We start from the raw sequence: 19,205 nt of genomic DNA, 5'->3' as shown, positions 1-19,205 counted from the left end.
GCTTGCTTTGCTTTTGGTTTATGGAATGTCATCTGCTGCTACACGTTTTCACTTCTCTTGGCCTTTTGGGAATATAAACACTGGTTTTGTTCAAGGATTTGTACTTTGTGGTGACTCGTTTTGCAAAATCTTTCATTGCAATTAAACTGGAAGCATTTGTATAAAGTAAACTAAATGCATTTTTGTATTTCAGGGCTCTCAACCATCTACCCCACCCATTGACATCCTAAACGCCCGATTTGTTACACAGCCTAAAACCATCTCAGATAAGAAAAGTCACTTTCTCAAGACCCTTAGACAGGAGGAGGGGGAGAAATCAGACAAGAAAGGGGTATGAATTATTTAGATTCCTTGTATTAGTGATGTTAAATGATCGATTATAATCAAAAATTTATGGGTTGGGCCTGAAATTAGCGACAATAGATTGTATTTGGTCATAATTGATCATCGTTTTTAGCGGCGAGTTTTTCCTCTTTTGTCTTTATTTGTGTTTGTTAAATTTCTGGAAATGTTCTCATTTTAGTTCATTTATTGTCAAAAATCAATTGGTTACTTTAGTGGAACTGTTTCTTGATAGTCAAACTGGAATCGATTTCCAACACTACCTGGCGTTCATTTCATGAAAAATTCATATTTTTAAGGGTGGAATGAATATGTATGAACACATTCATTTACATGAATGTCATGATAGTCCTTCACGACGGAGAAACACATGTTGATACTACATTGATTTAATAATTTCAGTCTAAGACATGTTATGAAGTATCAGTCTTGATATTTGGACAAGCAGTGTTAGAGAACAGAAACCCATTATATTTGCAATATTGAAAAGAGAAATTATATGCAATTATTATAATATGGCATTTTATCTTTTCATTTCAAGCTTGACGGTGAGGAGCTAATGAATGGGGTATCTGGACTTAACCTCAGTGACCATTCTTCAACACTGTCCAGTTCACTGGAGGCTGAACAGAGGTAAGATATAGAATTTAGTAAATTGCCCAGTTCACTGCATGCCCAGACAGTGTTGCATAATGCTCCCCTATTCACTAGATGACAAACAATAATTGGAGTATCTGTTCTGGACCTAGTTGACCCCTAGAGGCTGAACAGAGGTAAGATCTAGAATTTTGTAAATTGCTCCCAGGTTCACTACATTCCCTGACAGATTTGCATAAATTATGCTCAGCTATTCAGTAGATTCTGAACAGAAAAGGGGGTATCTGGTCTGGACTTAGTGACAATTTATTGTAAATCCCCCCCCCCAACCCCCCCCTCCCCCCAGCCGCTAACTACATGACCAGACAGTTTTGCAAAATGCTCCACAGTTCACTAGATACTGAACGGTGAATGGTGTATCTGGTCTGGACCTTAGTGACAATTTTTCAACATGGTGCGGTTCATTGAAGGCTGAAAAAAGGTGAGATATTGATTTTCCTATATTGCTCCCTGGTTCACTGCATGCCAAGACAGTTTTGCAGAATGCTCCCCAGTTCACTAACTGCTGTACAGTGAATTGGGTATCTGGTCTGGACCTTAGTGACAATTTTTCAACACTGTTCAGTTCACTGAAGGCTGAACAAAGGTGAGATATTAATTTTCCTATATTGCTCCCTGGTTCATTGCATGACCAGACAGTTTTGCAAAATGCTCCACAGTTCACTAGATACTGAACGGTGAATGGTGTATCTGGTCTGGACCTTAGTGACTATTTTTCACACTGTCCGATTCACTGAAGGCTGAACAAAGGTGAGATATTGATTTTCCTATATTGCTCCCTGCTTCACTGCATGCCCAGAGAGTTTTGCAGAATGCTGCCCAGTTCACTAGCTGCTGTACAGTGAATTGGGTATCTTGACTTAACCTCAGTGATCTTCTTCAACATTGTCCAGTTCACTCGATGCCAAACACAGGTTTAGATTTAGATGGTCTAAATTGCTGAACTTTAAACAGAGTTTAGTTGCAAAAAAAATATATATACGATAAATGCTGACAAATGCTTCTTAGTTCAATTAAGGTCAAACAGGTTAGATATAGGTGGTAGCTTGCTCCCCAATATTCTCTGGATGAATATTAGGCCTTGGCTTCAGTGATGATTGTTCAACCTGTGCAGCTTATTGGTAGGTCTAGAAAGGTTTGGAATGCCCCTGTTAGATAGAGTTTTAGCTAGAGGGTTATGGGAGGGTGCTGCCCCCTGTCCTTTTTTGGAAGCACCCTTGTGGAGATCAGAATGTGCACCCTCCTGCCTTCAAAGAGTTAAATGCTTTAAATAATCAAATATTTCTTTGTTTTGATTAAAAATTGAAATGTGATAATGAATTCTAACAAACTACATATTTAGCAGTTGAAACATTATATTACTTCAAATTAGCACAATGCAGGGGTTGACACTAACCATTTTTTCAAGGGATCACGAAGGGACACCAACATTTGAAATCAGGTGTCCCTTCCTGAAATTAGGAGTCCCTTCCACTTTTTACATTTTTTTCATTGTTGAGCCTGTTTTAATATTAAATTCAACATCCTTTTACTTTTCAATTTGTAATGCAAGTATACACCACCATATTATACATGTTTTCAGCAGCATGTAATGACAGGTTAGAAGCACTGAATGGCAGTGAGGTATATTTTGGTCTCTAAGTTGGTAGATTGGGTTCAAAAGCGGGAGAATGTCTAAGTCCCTTTTCTTTTCAGTCAAAAACAGAGATGGATGTAAACAAAAACTTGATGTTGTTACTATTTTTAGATTTTTGGAAAATACGCATAAAATACATCATGGTTCAGGGTCTTGTCAAATGTCAGTGCTTTTCATTAAGAAACTGTAGGAAAATTACATCTGGCTTGTGAAAACTCCAATCAATATTTAGTAGAGCTGTTGATAAATCAGTCAGACTGCCCAACAGTCGTAGTGCATACTGGAAGAGCAGACGACCAAAAATTGTGTACACATGTTAATTTTCGCGCCAAAAAGTCATAAAATTTTATAAATTGATTGAATTAATGAATAAAACCCTGCAAATTTTTATTTCTATTATTTTTTATCAAAGCATAAAATATATGTCTTTAAAATTAACAAAGAATATTGATAAGTTGAATGCCAATTAACAAAGAATGCTGAATGTAGGATGCTGTTCTTTTGTGTCGTAAATGTTACTGTAAATACTCAAAGGTCGTATCATATTATATAAAAGGTATCACCAGAGTTGGCATCTTTTTGGGCGGTTCTGACACATAAGCAAAACAATTCCACATAAGTATTTTACCGATAATAAATCTCTGTCAGCTCTGACCTTGTTTAAAATGTAAACAACAAAACGGAAGCGTTAACCTGCATGCGCCTTGTGAAATGACCTGTTTATTTATAGATTCATGACGTAACTATAGTCAAATAGTCAGCTATACTTTCGCTTTGATGAGTCCGATAATGATAATTAATAATATCGTTTTGACATGTGCTGTCAAGAAATTTAGGGGAGCCCGAATTTAGGTAATAAATTAATTAAATGCTATTTATTTATTGATATTTAGCGTTTATCAGTCAAAAATTTAAGTGTCCCGACGGAATACCGGACTTCGAAGTTCAGGTGTCCCTCCTGAAAAATTGGTGTCCTCGGGATCCCGGGACCCCGTTAGTGTCGAACACTGCAATGTCTAACATTTTCTTTGTGAAATTATTCACTGCCGATACAATATGCCCATTTGTCCCTCCGCACCCTGTCCTCTTTTATTGCCACACCCTGTTCCTTTAAAATTTTGGCTTAAACCCTATATTCGGTGAAATTTGTATATTGTTGACAAGAGTTGAATTTCTCCTATTCAGTGTCAGTTTTGCCTTCACCATTGAGGCTATTAATTCCATTTTGTCTATTGTATTTGGCAAGAGTAATCCAATGTTTTATTCTAATGCAGGTTGTTACGTGAGATGGGATGGAACGAGGCCGATGAGGAGGAATACGAGATCACCGAAGATGATATGAAGGAGTTTGCCAATCTCTCCAAACAGGTAATTTGAATTAACCATTGAAGAATTAATTATCATATAAATAAGGAATTATATGGGATTTGAATGACATTTTCATTTAAGTTACTGTCAAATCAGACTTGTTTATGTTTTTTCAAAGAAAACGTTGTATATCATAATGGCCTTGGTGTCTTGTTGTTGATGTGCACACTGGTTTACCTTTGCCAAAGACCATTGTACTTCGTAATGATCCTTCTGCATAACTTTACACTCACAAACATTTCATTTGTCTGCATTAAAACACTTGATCACAATATTTAAAGCTTAAAACCAGTAAGTGCTTTTTCACCTTCTACAAGCAGAGGCCGATATTCAGCTTTTAAAAATTCTTGATAGAAAAATGTATATTCTTTCCCAATATTTAGACATCTGTTTGCCATTTGTTTTGTGCTGATGTTATGATTGTCTTTGTTTCGAATTTCTCCATCTTCCATTATTTTTAATATATAGAGGATATTTGTTTATTTCAGTGTAAGATCATATTTAATTCACGAGTGTCATAGAAAAACATATTTTCACGAGTGGCGAAGCCACGAGTGAAAATGTAGTTTTTTTATGATCACGAGTGAAATTAAATACGATCTTACACTGAAATAAACAAATTTTCTGTTTCTTTTATGCTTATTTTCGGAGTTTTATTTGTTTCTTTAATTTATTTCTGAATTACCCCCTTTTTTGAAAAGGGTGGGCTTTACGCCGCTACCCGTGGGGCGCCCCTCATGCATAATTATAGCTGTCAACTTTTTTACTTTTGGTTTGCTGAGAAATAGTTCTCTGCTTTTCATTCTTATAGCTTAATATTCACTCGTTTTTTATTGCAAAGCTTTATGAACAGTAAAAAATGAAGTATTATTAGTGCACAAATGTTCAAAAAAAAAATGAAAACACTTTTTATTTTAACCAAATTACTACGCCGCTATTTATAGAATGAAAATTTGGAAGGTCAAATGTGTTAGCAAAACGAATGTGGATACTCATTGGATTTTAACCATTCTTCTTAGTTTAAGACTGCATATACGCGTGTTTTTATAGTAAGTTAATATACAGTCATCTTACTGTCAGAGACCAGTCTGTTTCGCTTTAAAATGTTTGTTTTCCAGAAGAGTAAATGCCGCGCTAGTTTGTTGACACATTTTGAGGTGTGGGTGGGGTAAAAAATATCGGATCTATCTGTAAATTGTTGTGTGAATTCTCCAGGAAGCTCATTTTACGTACTACAACGGTTAACAGTTCAAAATACATTTGATCGATGCTATAAAATTTTATTTATTTATGTTCGAACAGTCGTTTTTGTCTGTAATTTGTTTGGAATGAAAGCAAATGTTCGAACATTCAGCTTCAAAGATCAGTAAAATGTTTGATAAACGGGATAACCGGTAATAAACGATAAGTTGTTAATTTCCAATTATATATTTATTTAAATTTATAAAATATTTCTTTTCTTTTTTTTAACCTTTTTTGACATAATTTACTGAAGTCCAGTGTTCTGTTTTGACCAAGGCAAGTACATGTAACAACAAAGGATTTTAAAAGTAGTTCTGAAAATTGATATTTGCACTCCTTATTTTGCAGTGAAAATATCAAATTGATATTTTCACTGTTGTTATTTCACTGTTAAAACCCCATATTTCATCGTAAAGCATGAAAGAATAAAGTGAACTTTAAGTGTTTATGCATTAAAATTTCCCAATATGAAGATGTTTTGCGATAATATTTCCCTGAAATGAAAAGGCCTGGCTGCTTCCAAATTTCCGCTGAATGAGCCCTGCCAGTTTAATTAAAAAGTTATTAACCAATACTCCAATGAGATTGAGTAATTAGATGGTTTTGGTCCTGATACAATTTGAAAATATTTGTACCATCTTCAATAAAGGAACAATAACCTTATAGCAACCTAATGTTGCCTAGTGTTGAGATAAATCAACCTATGTGTAACTTTCCATTATTTTCAGGTACAGAACCAGCGCCCAAATGGATTGCGGAACGGGATCCCAAGACCCCCAGTGCCCAAAACGTGGAGCCCGCAACATATACCTGTGTACACACCCAACACACAGGAGCTCAACGACACACTGTCCTCATCTGATTCAGAATCGGACGCGGATAACTAGGGATGGATGGGATTATCAGGATGGGATTATCAGGAATAAAGATGCTATACATCCGCCTTTCAAATATTTCATAAACATACAAGGATTTGAATACTGAAATTGTGTTCAGCAACGAAGATATTCTGTCAACAACAAGTTTTTATGAGAATATGTGATAGAAAATCAGCTTTTATCAGAATATCTTATATTCATCAGGCTTTTAAGAGGATTTAATATTATCATTGATCCAATTAATCTGTAATCACAAGCAAATCAGTGATCATGAGTGAAATAATGTTTGAAGCTTTATACGCAGGATTTCAACACCATACATTCAAGCAGCTTTTGAAGAAGGCGAATTCTGAAGATGAAATATGTTGTTTTTATATTTTACATGATGAAGTGTAGTAATTTTAATCAACTTGGGTCATGAAATATATGTGCCATTGTGAAAAATGGTCGAAAATTTAACGAAATTAATTTCTATTAAATCTGATTGGGAATTTGAAAATGAAATAATTCGGTCTCAGTTTTCAGAAAAATTGAAGTGAAGATATTGACTGTTGTTGGGGGAAAAAGTTGTGATTTTAAGCACTGTGTTGACACAGTAATGGAGTTATCATAGCCACAGGGGGATATTAGTGGCGTTAAATACTTTATTGAATGGGTAAAAACTGCTGGAAACATTGTATGGAGAAGTCTTGAGTGTTCATTGTTTGCTCTAGAGCGTTTTATTTTTATGCACATTCAACGTAGGGATGAAACCCATCAAGTCCAAGTATTTTGTATTCACAGTGATAAATTGCTCATTTGTAAAATTTGCTCCAGGACAATTATGGAGAGACGATCTTGTTTGGCAGAGAAAAGTATTAGCTATATTTCCGTCTTTTCTCGGCTTGTGTCAGAAAATGAGTCTTACACGTTACGACGTAGATTGTTTTCCGAGAACTGAACACAAACCTTACACAAACATGTTTTTGCTGCCATATCATATACATGTGTTGTGTAAACACGAACTCGACAGTGTTTCTTTGGATGTACGTAGTAACGTACTTGTGTAATCCATAGACTAGCTATGCGCATATGTGTGAACATGTATGCTTGACATTATACATACGGCAATTATCGACTTACTGGTCAAATATTATCACACATACACAAATGTTGTAAATAGATTATATACGTTGGTAATAGTGTTTTCTATGAAAAAAATCGTATGAGGTGTATTATTCCATATGAATGGACATATTTTATGAGATGAATTATTCTTAGCAAGATATGTGCTGATCTTTATGCATTTTTGTGTTGAATAGTCTTTGAAGTAATCAATTGGAGTATTTTTTGTACAAAAATGTTTGTAAAATTGTCTTTGTTTTGTTTGTTGATTTTCACCATCATTGTCAAGTAAGCGTGAACTTGGACATTAATTTAATGTACAATTTTTTTAAAAGCGCGTAAATTTTACTTGTTTCCCCCCTTTTTTCATTAAATTCTTGCTTATAATTGTAAATAACTATCGCATGTAACTTTTAAGAAAATATGCAATCTATCGTCTTCAAGTACTAGAAGGAACTGAATTTTCAGGATTTTCTACGTAAACAATAAATTAACGAAACATTGCTTAACATTGTCTTGAGAGACTCATTCATGTTTTATAGGGTCACAGACAGAATTTGTTTATTTTCTATTTAATGAGATCAAATTGCTTGTTTCAGTGATAATACGTCATCAAATTAAAGCTCTGTTTTTAATAATTATTTAGAAATGCGACTGAAAATGCTCCATTTTGCTGATAAGTGTTAGTAACGCTTTTGAAAATTATTTTTATTGGTTCGCTTCTACCAAATTTTGTTGAAGTGACTGTCTGGTTGCTGTTTGGTATTTATTCATAAAAGTAGTTGAAATAACTTTAAAATTTCAACGAATTTAAAAAAAATAATACTTCAACGAATCAAAAAAAAAAATGAAATGTTGGCAACTTAAAAATTTCAACAATTTTTAAAAAAAGAATTGTTGGGAACATAGAATAAGTGAATGAATCCGTGAAACTATGTGAATCCCGTAAAACTATCAATAATAATAATAATAATAAAGCATATGGTAAGCTTGATGGGTTGAGTGTAATTATATCGTAGATTCATTTAGGAAATTGATTAAAATTCTGTCATCAACACCATCATTTTCCTTGAGAAAAAAAATCAGGGGATATAGATCAGTTTTGAACTTGGCAGCATCTTTGACTTCTTAGGAATATTTATAGAATAGTTTTCATCTGTTATCAAAAAAACATGCAGGGTAGGTGAAAGTATAATATGTTTTAACTGTTTAGAATGAGAGTTATTGATTGAATATTGAATTAATCAAGGATAAACTGTTTTAAACAGTTGACATTTAATTTTAATTCCTATCTGGGTTGATTGTAAACATACATGTATAGCAATGTGCGATTCAAATTTCATTAGAAATGTGAATACATTATAAATGGTAGTTTGCAAATGGGATACCGGTAAAGTTGTAAGAAAATCTTTAAATTTGATTTTATAAGATATATCCTAGAACAAATTAAAGTTAAAATGAGCAGCGGAATGACTTAATGTTAAAATTTTGCTGACTGATTGTAAATACTTATTGGAATCATGTGGAAATTGATGTAAGTATCGGAGTTATCTTACCTTGATTATAAATGTGTTCGGCTCCTATGCTCAGAATGTGTAGGGCTACTCGCACGAAGAATGTATTTTATTGTTGAATTTGAGAGATCTTTATTTTTTGTAGACATTTAAGTGCTTTAAAGTTTAAATAGATATTGTTGACAGGTTGCTTAAGGGAGGTCATCACTATGAGTCATTGTCGCACAAATATAATTCATGATTTGAACATCGAATGATGCATGTTTTTCTATATGTAACCAGATTTTTTTCCTTGTAAAAAGGCATTCTCGAAATGCCGTTGCTATTGTTCAATACATCATTAAGTCATGTATGTAAATAATCGATGTTATGTCTCCGCAAAACCCATGTGATCTGTAATAATCTGCGTGTGATAACTTTTATATAATCAACTGTTGTAAATTTTTGAGTGATTCAGTTGCTTTTATTTAATCTGTAGCAAATGCGGGTGTCGATTTTGGTTTTAAGTTTGCAATTTGGCATATCATAATCAATTTTCAACTTCATTTAAGCTGCGCCATCACAGTTTGACCATTTTGACCAACTTTTTCATTTTTTGTCTTTGCATAAACCAGTTTTTGCGTAAATATCTGGAAACCAGTGGTATGAATTGGTGACAAGGTATCAGATCAACGTTTTTAACATTTGCATTCGAAAACTGAAGTTTAATAACTAAAATGCTAAAATTACTCCATAATGCTTTAAGAAAAATGATATTTTGGCATAAAAATCAAATTTTCGAACGAAAATATGAAAAACTGTGATCTGATCTTTTGTCAGTAGTCTTATATCACTGGTTTTCAGATCTTAAGACAAAAATTGGCTCATTCTAAGACAAAAAATAAAAAAGTTGTCAAAACAGTCCATCTGTGAGAGTGCAGCTTTAATGGTTCACGTGTTTTTTTGTATCTAAATTTGCTTTGGGACCGTGATCTTTGAGAGTTTTTTTGCTAAGCTACATGTATTTGATTTAAAATTGTATAATTCCATTTCATACCCTCTTTGCTACATTTCTGACCATCTTTTGCATTTAAAAACCAAATTGTAAATATGTCCCTACCGACAAAATTCTCATTATGCCATGACTTATAAAACCGCTTTTTGTTGGGATTGTCCAGAAATTAATATCATTATAGATCCAAGTCACCTTAATGGACATGTCACAGAAATTTAAACGGGCCAACATCAATTCCATTTCCCAAATTTCTCAAACGATCTTAATTTCCTTACAACAGGATCAAACTAAGCTAAATTACATTGATTTGGTAAAGATAGGGAATTTTTCTCCTCTTGGAGAGCTTTGAGAAGTAGAAGGAAATTGTTTATGATAAACTATGGTCTGGTTTAAAAATTCAAATTTAAAAAGTAATTTGGCTGAAAATAAACCCGTTATGCTTAAGATAGATTGAGAAATTTAGGTCAGGCTTTTTCATTCCTTGTAAAACAGTTAATACATACTTTTTTTCTTTGGCCTTGTGTATGCCATTTAAATAATTCATACTCTATAATATGTAACGTAAATGGAAAATAATGGTAGATTAATACAAGTATGTCTCTAATATGTCGAATAACCCTTGATCTCAGCAGTGTAGTTTAATATGGGGCTGAGTTTATTGTTCTGCCAGTTAGGGAAAGGTTAGAAAAACTCTGATTTTTCAATGGTGAAGTGCTTTGACACATTTTTTTTCCATTTAATAATAAATATATGACAGATACAGAGTTTCGTTTTCAGTTTTTGTGTTTTCTTGAAGTATTGAGGTATTGTCATAGCTGAGGCATCATTGGCATTGGCGTGCACAAACTTGAATCTATGCCATAACTGAAACACAGTTTAAGATTGAAACTTGGTACACATGTTGCCAGAGACATAATGCACATGGTACAAGCAAGGCCCATAACTCTGGTTTCAATATTTGTTGAGGTATGGCACTTTTTTAGACAAATACAAAAGACAAGTTTGCTATTCGGCACTTTTTTTAATTTTTATACAGCTTTGTATGAATGGTAATTTAGGAACTATCTGACCAAAAATCCAACGTACTGCTTTAAATTGTCTGCCTTATGAAGACCATGTATCTTTCATGTTAAGAAAATGTACAGACATGAATTTAATACCGGGTTTCTTTGCATCTTCTTCTGAAGATCTTTAATTAATTTTTTGAAATCACCTCAAAAGTCATAGTTTTTTAACTTCTGATTACTGCTAGAACAATAACACAGCTCTGTAGACATTTTGCATTCAGTCCGACACTTATTTATCATGTGTATATAATTTCTAACTCTTCATCAAAGTTCAGCTGTTCTCATAATCAGTTCATTACACATCTTCAATTATCTATACTCAGGCCATGTATAGCTGGTATTTGTATGAAACTATGAAGAAAAAACTTTTCACCTAGACATTGTGTATCTCGTGTTGTTTTCGTAAAATGTTTACTAACTTTATTACTTTTAAAACAGAACAGAACATTGCAATTTGTATTCAGAGTTTAGAATTTCTTTTCAAATTAGTTTGATCATTTTATACGATTGTTGTGCATGTAAGGAATTGATCACTTTTTGTCAGTCAGTAATATCTTTGGAGTATTGAACATTACTTCAACGGGAATTATCATTTTATAGTTTTTATCACTGAACTTTCCAAGAGTCACTGGTGTATATGTGTAGAAAATTGACATTCTTTAAATTCATTTGCTTCTACCACTTTTCATTGATTGGTTGTAAACACTCTGAATTGATTGGCTGTAAACACTCTGAATTTATTGGCTGTTAAGACTCTGAATTCATTGGCTGTTCATTGGCTGTAAACACAGTGAATTCCATGACTGTTAACATTCTGAATTCATTGGCTATTAACACTCTGAATTGAGTAGCTGTTATCAGTGTGATTTGATTGGCTGTTAACACTTTGAATTGATTGGCTGTTAACAATTTGAATTCATTGGATGCTAATAATTCAAATTGATTGGCTGTTATTTTTGGATGAATCTTTGTGCAATTAGTAATGTAATTCAGGAAACTGTTGTCCAATGATATTCTCATTTGTGCGTTAATTATGGATCATGTATTTATAGAATGGGGAAACTTGTCTTCAAATGAGAATTGTATAATGAAATTATTCAACGTGATTTTTCTTGGGTAGGTTGCTATATGATTATAAGATTATTGTTTCAATGTTCTTAGTATGAAATCAACTTGTTGTACAGTGTAACAACTTGATGTTTTTTAATTTTGTCATTTTTGTAGTTTTTAATGAGGAAAAACTAATCCATTTTTTTCAAATTAGTTTATTATAAATAATTAAAGAATTTTAATATTGATATTAATTTTTTTTCTTAATAAACATGCATAAATATATATTTTTCTTTGTTTATATAAACGTGGACTTGCAAGTAACACTAAAGTATAAAATAGTTAACACGTTTACAATATTTTTCCCACAAAATTATATTGAATTGTAACTTTGTAACAATGCAGTCACCAGAAGTGTTTTGAATTTTACGCCCAGGCACTTGATCGAGGTGTCAACACTTGAGGGTAGTTCTTTTATTTCATTCTGAATATGTTATATGGGTAGGAGGACTTGTCACTGCCCTAGGAATTTTTATGGATAAAGTTATAAAGAACCATTTTCAAGCATTTTGGACGCAAACAGTCACATCATGTCAACATTCATTGAAAATTTTAGGAATGAAATAAATCTATGTCTTGATCGAAGCAGATATTTTTCTTTTTATCATGTTTTTAATTCATCAAAATCAGTAATTTGTATTTATTTGCAAAATCACTTCAAAAGTTAGCCAATTGTTGTCATTTCCAGTAGTTAAATCATAATTTTCCTCCTAGCATTGTATGCGATAACGTTCAGTTTTAGAAGTGAAACAAGCTAAAATAAGAGAGAGTAAAATCATATTTTGATAAACTATCTTTTTCAAACACGGATTTTATCAGGATATAATCACTAATGAACCATTGGAAGGTATGAAATACTTAAAAGAGTAAGTTATTTGTTGGTCACATATTAACACACATGTAAGAAATATCTCACATAATGGCATTCTTTTTATTTTCACCTTTTTCTTTGCATTGTCCATTTTTACCTAGCTGTTTGAATCATTTTCTGCTACAGTATTTTCTATTGGTTGGCTGATTGTTACGTTATTTTCTATTGGTTAGCTGATCTTGCTACATCATTTACCATTGGTTGGCTGATCTTTGCTACATTGTTTTCTATTGGTTGGCTGATCTTGCTCAGTGTTAATTCTGTTAAAACAGAACTCCTATTGTTTCTATTGCTGATGCATAGCTTGAATGATATTTAAATGCAAGCTACCAACAATTGTATAATTATATATAAACTCATATTTTCGTTGAAAATATCTGCCAGTTTTACTGAACACCTAGGTGGTACCATTTTACATAACATGGGGGTGTTAAGCTTATTTACCCCAATTATAATACGTGCATTAATATTATGATACACTATTATTTAATAAAAAATCTTGAACAGTGTTTTGATCAAAGAGATGATTATTTTGTCAATTAATGATAACATTTTTAACAAATAATTAACAAATATTATTTTTCTAGGTTTATGAAGTATTTATGAACCATATTAACTGACAGTTAATGTCTTATGACCATGTATTGAAAAAATAATTTCAAAGATTTGTAATTCATTTCTATGTGATTTTTTGTGCAAAACTATTGTACCAAAAACTTAAAATCTCAGGCTTATGCTCATGTAAATAAGAGAATGGGGGATAAAGGATTGATTCACCATACATGAAATATATCTACTGTGTAACTTGGTTCAGTAAAACTGGCCTTATAACATAACATGTTGAGCCAGGTGCAGAATTGAATTGTATTCTGACGATTATTGAATCTTGACAGAAAGATGTAACTAGCTATTTTGCAAGACAGATCTTTATTTCTTGAACGATAATAAATTGCATTTTGCAAAATATCAATACCGTTTTAACTTATCCTCTCCAAAAGCCCTTCCCCACCCACTCTTTGACATTTGTGTGACCAAAATCCAATGGATTTGTGATTAAGGTGAGGTTTAATGATTTTTGGCTTAGTGGATTGAGAAATTTAACAAGGTTTTAATATATCATTCAACCTTTCTAATTTATTTTTCATGAAAGCAGCATTATTTGAAATCAATACACAAACGCATTGTTCAATCCGTTAAAAACCGGTTTTTAAAACGGTCTATAAATACCGCCATTGAATCATAGGCGCAGCGGAGCGCAACGCCACTCAATAATGTTAGCGTATTTCCTATGCTGTTTACATACCTTACCCACATGCTTGCTGTATGAATGGGATAAAATAATGTATTCATTCTGAAAACTGTGAATTATGTGACACTGAAAACTTACAATTAGAAGTTTTGGGAGTATAAAATATGGCGGAAAATGAGGAAATTGGGGATCTAATATCCACCCCGCCGGAAAATGACGAACTTGGGGATTTAGTGTCAACACCACCGAGTATAGATTGGACTGAATCTGTGACAAGCTTTAACTCATTCGACGAATCCAGTCTACCACAAGTGGCGACATTTCAGATCAGTGAGGGGTCGGGTCAACCCGCCCTACCACCGGGAATCGCGCTGTACAGCGCACAACCTGTGCTTTTTCACACGCGCACGAGAAAATCGCATGCACGTGCGCGGACTATTTATCACGACCAAGAGGGACCATACTTCGAGGTTGGCCAGACGCTTGACATTCCAGACGATTTTCAAGGTATGTTTCAAATTAACAAAGATTATCGACTCTGCTATAATTATTTCTTTGAAGTAGTTGATGCTGTGTTCAGCTGTAGTCCTATTCACATATATATTGACAAAATATAACTTTTCTGATGTTTCTAGACTTCTACCAGATACTGGCCACAGTCAACAGGCTAAACATATGTATCCACTTATTTGGACATAATTTTATGATTAAAGACGATTTTATCGTATTAATCAGAGTCTACCTTTAAGATTATAAGACGATTTAACCGTAAGGAAATAAGTTCGTCGCAATTGGCGTTTGTTGATTATTGCTTGAAATTGTTCATTTATTTATTTCTCCTATTTTAAATGTTATTGTTACCGTTTTCTGCTATTCATCAATATCAATCGATCTATTGATTGGTTAGGTTGCTGGTTCCATTGCATGATAATAGCCCTATGTACAAGCCCTATATACGTGTAGGGGATTAACTGAACATTACCAATCGGTTTTAAAGCACTCTCACGGATTTACTTTTTTGGCAACTTGTTTATTTTTTCCTTGGAATGAGCCATTTTTTTGTGTGAGAGTTTGGAAACTAGTGATACTGGACTGCTGACAAGAGATCAGATCGCATTTTTCATGTTTACGTTCGAAAAATGATGTTTTATGGCTAAAAGCGTTACTAATGCTTTAAAAACATTAAATTTTCAGCATTTTTTCAAACAATTGCGATCCGTTCTATTGTGAGTGATCTTATATGACTGAATTGAAGGCATTGATACCAAAATCAGCTGGTTCTGGGACAAAAACTTAAAAAGGTCAAAACTGTCAATCTCTGAGAGTGCAGCTTTAATGGCCAATCAATCGTTGGTTAAATTTTTATTTCTTTCGTTGTAAAAGTGGTTAGTTCCATTAAATGATAATAGCCCTACTACGTAAGAGTTGTACTGAACATTGTCAATCGGTTTTAATGGCCATCCAACCGTTGGCTTTAACTTTTAATTTCTTTATTTGTAGCTAACATTTGAACACACCTTTTATCAAACCTAATCTTGATACGCATTCCTGCATATAATGATGCTATCTGTTAACATTTTATTTTGCAAACATTGATGCATTGATAGTTGAAGCAATATTCATCACGCTTTGCTCACCAAATTAAATCTCGTAAATGATTAATCATAATTTCAAAATAAACTTCATGCCTGAATAATTTTACCGTTTTAAGGATGGTTCGAGATGGTTCCCCCGGATTTTGGACGAGGCCAAGTGTTCCGGACTATAGGTCAGTTGGCTGAAGCCGGGCCCAGGAAGTTCTTTACGCGCACCGACATCCGGGCTCTTCTAATTCACCCAAAAGAAGACGAAAATGGAAACAAAGAAGACGATAATGACACGAGTGAACCCATTGACAAAAGGTCATCTGTGGCGTCAACCACGTCTGCTGGAAAGAATGGAGAAGGTGAAAAACGTGATGAGGGATACTCCGAGAGAAAGATTCCCGCGGGAAGAGTTCTAGAAGTTAAAGGTTCGTTTGCTGCTCGATGGCAGACGACAACGCAATCTGGTTTGATCAAAAAGAAGAGCAAGCAATACTCGACGATAGAAGTACCTTACATGAAATGTGTTGACGTCGATGGAACTGACGTTTTAATACCCTTTACAACGAAGGGGCGGTTTAGTGTTGTGTATGAAAAAGGGATCAAAGACTCTAGAACTGTTTACAGAATGAAAGACATCCTGTCTGATTTACAACTTCCGGTGAAAGTTCGTATGGTTTATGGGAAGGCACCAGTTGTGCCGTGCATATTCACTGGGGTGTTAGTCTTAAAATCAAAAGTTGTTGAAGACACGATAATTGCAAGTACTATTCTAAACAAAAGAAACGTTCTTTTTGAAATTCCGGTAAGTACAAAATGTGACGTTCGAACGGCTGTGGACGAAGAACAGTACGAAACTTTACGGACTTACATAGATGCAAAAATGCTTGGTAAAAAGTATGCTGTCCCGTTTGGGACGTTGATAAAACTTTCACCGGAATTGGACACTGACCAGGCAATGATTCAGCACATTCCAACTGAAAAGCTGAAGTCACGTGACGAAAGCCTCCAGACGCTTGATATGATCACAAACTTCAGTCTTACGGACGAAGAGCCACGTGATTATTTCATGGAGTCGTCTGATACCGAATCGGTTCAAAGCGCAGACGCTTCGCCCCTCGGCGCTGGTCAGATGATGGAACTGAGAGAGATTGAGTTACCGAGGGTCGGTCAGATTTACAGCGACGCTTGATAAAGCAGACCGGAAGTCATGTGTTCTTGAAACCGGAAGTGTGTCATTTTGCGAATTTCGGAGAAATGCTATATATTCAGAAATCGTACGGTTCAAATATCTCTTATTCGTAAATTTCTTTATTCAGAGAATGAATACATATACTGAAATGCTTTCAAAAAAATGTCATTTAACGTATGAAAGATGAAGGATACAGCTAAGCTCATTTGCAATTATATGCAAGTTCATTTATTTTATTCCAGTATAACTCACGAATATACGTTATCATGCGATTTGGTGTAAAATATTTAATTAATATTCCTGATGATTATAATCAAACCATGGACTTACCCGTTATTGTTTCTGGAAAATTACCATATTGAATGTTTAAGAAGTACCAATGCATCTTTATAAATGGTGTTCTAAATATTCCTCATACCAAAGAGAGTGTAAAATTGTATTAGCAACAGGGCCGAAGAAGATTTACATATGAATTACGAAATCATTGCTTTTTAATGTGATTTTATGCGACCATAGAATTGATGTGACATTTATTTGATAACGATACATATATATCCAATGTATGAGCTGTTATTGTGCTTGTAATTTTATGCACATGCAAATTTTCCTCAACTTTCTTATAACATACAAGCTACATCAACGATGATTCAGTTTTTTTAATTACATGTTTTTTTTAAATGCTACGTGTATTTGTCCAGTATTTTTATTTATCTGCTTCAATAAAACTTAAAAGTACAATGCTCAGTTGATGGGAGTTTCATTTTCACTCAGAATGAATGCAATTGATGTAAAATTATTTAATGAAACCTTAGGTAGCTTCGCCCCACAAGATTCGTCACGACGATTATTTTAGAATTCATACGACTTAAGAAGTAGACGCCTTATGTGAATCACCGCAAAGATGACTATATAGTCCGTCTATTTTTTAAAAATAATATCAAACAGATGACAGCGGTGAGTATTATAAGCCGCAAGGTATTAGCTACACCAAGCAGGTATGTGCGCGTGCCAAATGGAAACTTCCCAACATGTCACATCTTGTTATGACCCATAAGTTATTGCCTTGTCCATCCTTTCGTCCGTCAGTATTGAAGGTGATCTCAAGTTTGATTTTTTATCTCTTTCAAAAGTATACTCGCGTTTCTTATAAAAATAAATAAAAAAGATAAATCTATAGGTCTTAAAATAACCAGTGTATAATTATAAATATAAAACCTATTAAACTCGGCAGCAGGATTCGATCACGGGACCCCTGGATTGCTAGACAAGTTCTTGAATACCGCCTGGCGCCCTGGATCACCAAGTCACCGATATGTAGTAGCTTGATGAAAACATTTTTATTTTATTTAAATGCATTATCATGCAAATGTTCATATAAAATGTTTTTCAAGTTTTATGGGCGTACTTTGAACACATTTCTATCATGCTTGATGTAAACCAAGAAGCATTCAAACGGGCTTAACACTGACCAAAATCAAATATGTGGCATTACTTACTCCTCTCATTTTATTGCAAATGGAGTATTAAAACTCAGTGAAGTAACTCGGTGAATATATTGCAAATGGAGTTTTATTAAATAAGGGAACTTAATTCTGTAAAAACGTGCAAATGACATTTAAGGGACCAAGGGAAGAAGCGCAGCTAAATATTTCAAATGGCGCCTTAAAAACTAAGGGAAGTAATTATATTGCAAATGGCGTTTTTGGAACTAAGGAAAGTAACTCTAAAACAAAGGGAATTAACTCTGCTAAAATATTGCAAATGACATAGGAACGAAGGGAAGTAATTCTATTGAAACTGGCATTTAAGTAAGAAAGGATGGCGAGTGCAAAAAAAAGTGCAAATGGCATTATTAGGAACAAAGGGAAGTAATTGTATTGAAAATGGCATTTTAGCAACAAAAAGAAGTAACTCTATTTCAAGTGGCATTTACGAAACAAAGGGAAGTAACTCTGCTAAAATATTCCAAATTGCATTTTAGGAACAATGGGAAGAAACTATTGCAAATGGCATTTAAGGAACAAAGGGAAGTAACTCTGTTAAAATATTGCAAATGGCATTTTAGGAACAAAGGGCAGTTACTCTATGGCAAAGGGCATGTTAGGAACAAAGGGAAGGAACTCTTTTGTCAAAAAGCATTTTAGGAACAAAGGGAAGTAACTGCTAAAATATTGAAAATGGCATTTTAGGAACAAAGGAGAGTACATTTATGGCAAATTTAGGAACAAAGGGAAGTAACTCTGCTAAAATATTGCAAATGAATTTTAGGAACATAGAGAAGAAACTCTATTGACAATGGCATTTTAGGAACAAAGGGAAGAAACTATTGCCAATGGCATTTTATAAACAAAGGGATGAAACTCTATTGCAAAATCGCATTTTAGGAACAAAAGGAAGT

At 33.8% G+C, this 19,205-nt stretch overlaps 2 protein-coding genes across 4 annotated transcripts in view; both read left to right on the top strand.

The window, feature by feature from the left end:
* The window catches only part of LOC128213454 (vasculin-like protein 1), a 30,126-nt gene extending 16,373 nt beyond the window's left edge, over positions 1–13,753 (top strand). For all 3 annotated transcript variants that reach the window (XM_052919154.1, XM_052919153.1, XM_052919152.1), the window contains 4 exons: positions 194–331; positions 884–975; positions 3,910–4,003; positions 5,974–13,753. In XM_052919154.1, the coding sequence (XP_052775114.1) occupies positions 194–331; positions 884–975; positions 3,910–4,003; positions 5,974–6,132 (483 nt within the window). In that variant the 3' untranslated portion in view covers positions 6,133–13,753. The remainder of the gene's footprint in view (positions 1–193; positions 332–883; positions 976–3,909; positions 4,004–5,973) is intronic.
* Positions 13,754–14,064: 311 nt separating this feature from the next.
* Positions 14,065–17,554, top strand: LOC128213048 (uncharacterized). Its single transcript, XM_052918529.1, has 2 exons — positions 14,065–14,539; positions 15,744–17,554. Exons 1-2 carry the CDS (start codon positions 14,197–14,199, stop codon positions 16,805–16,807), a joined length of 1,407 nt encoding a protein of 468 aa, XP_052774489.1. The 5' UTR covers positions 14,065–14,196; the 3' UTR covers positions 16,808–17,554.
* The last annotated feature ends 1,651 nt before the right edge of the window (positions 17,555–19,205 follow it).

This window comes from Mya arenaria, chromosome 13 (genome assembly GCF_026914265.1).
Source record: "Mya arenaria isolate MELC-2E11 chromosome 13, ASM2691426v1".
NCBI lineage: Eukaryota > Metazoa > Mollusca > Bivalvia > Myida > Myidae > Mya > Mya arenaria.
This window is presented reverse-complemented; position numbering and strand designations above follow the sequence as displayed.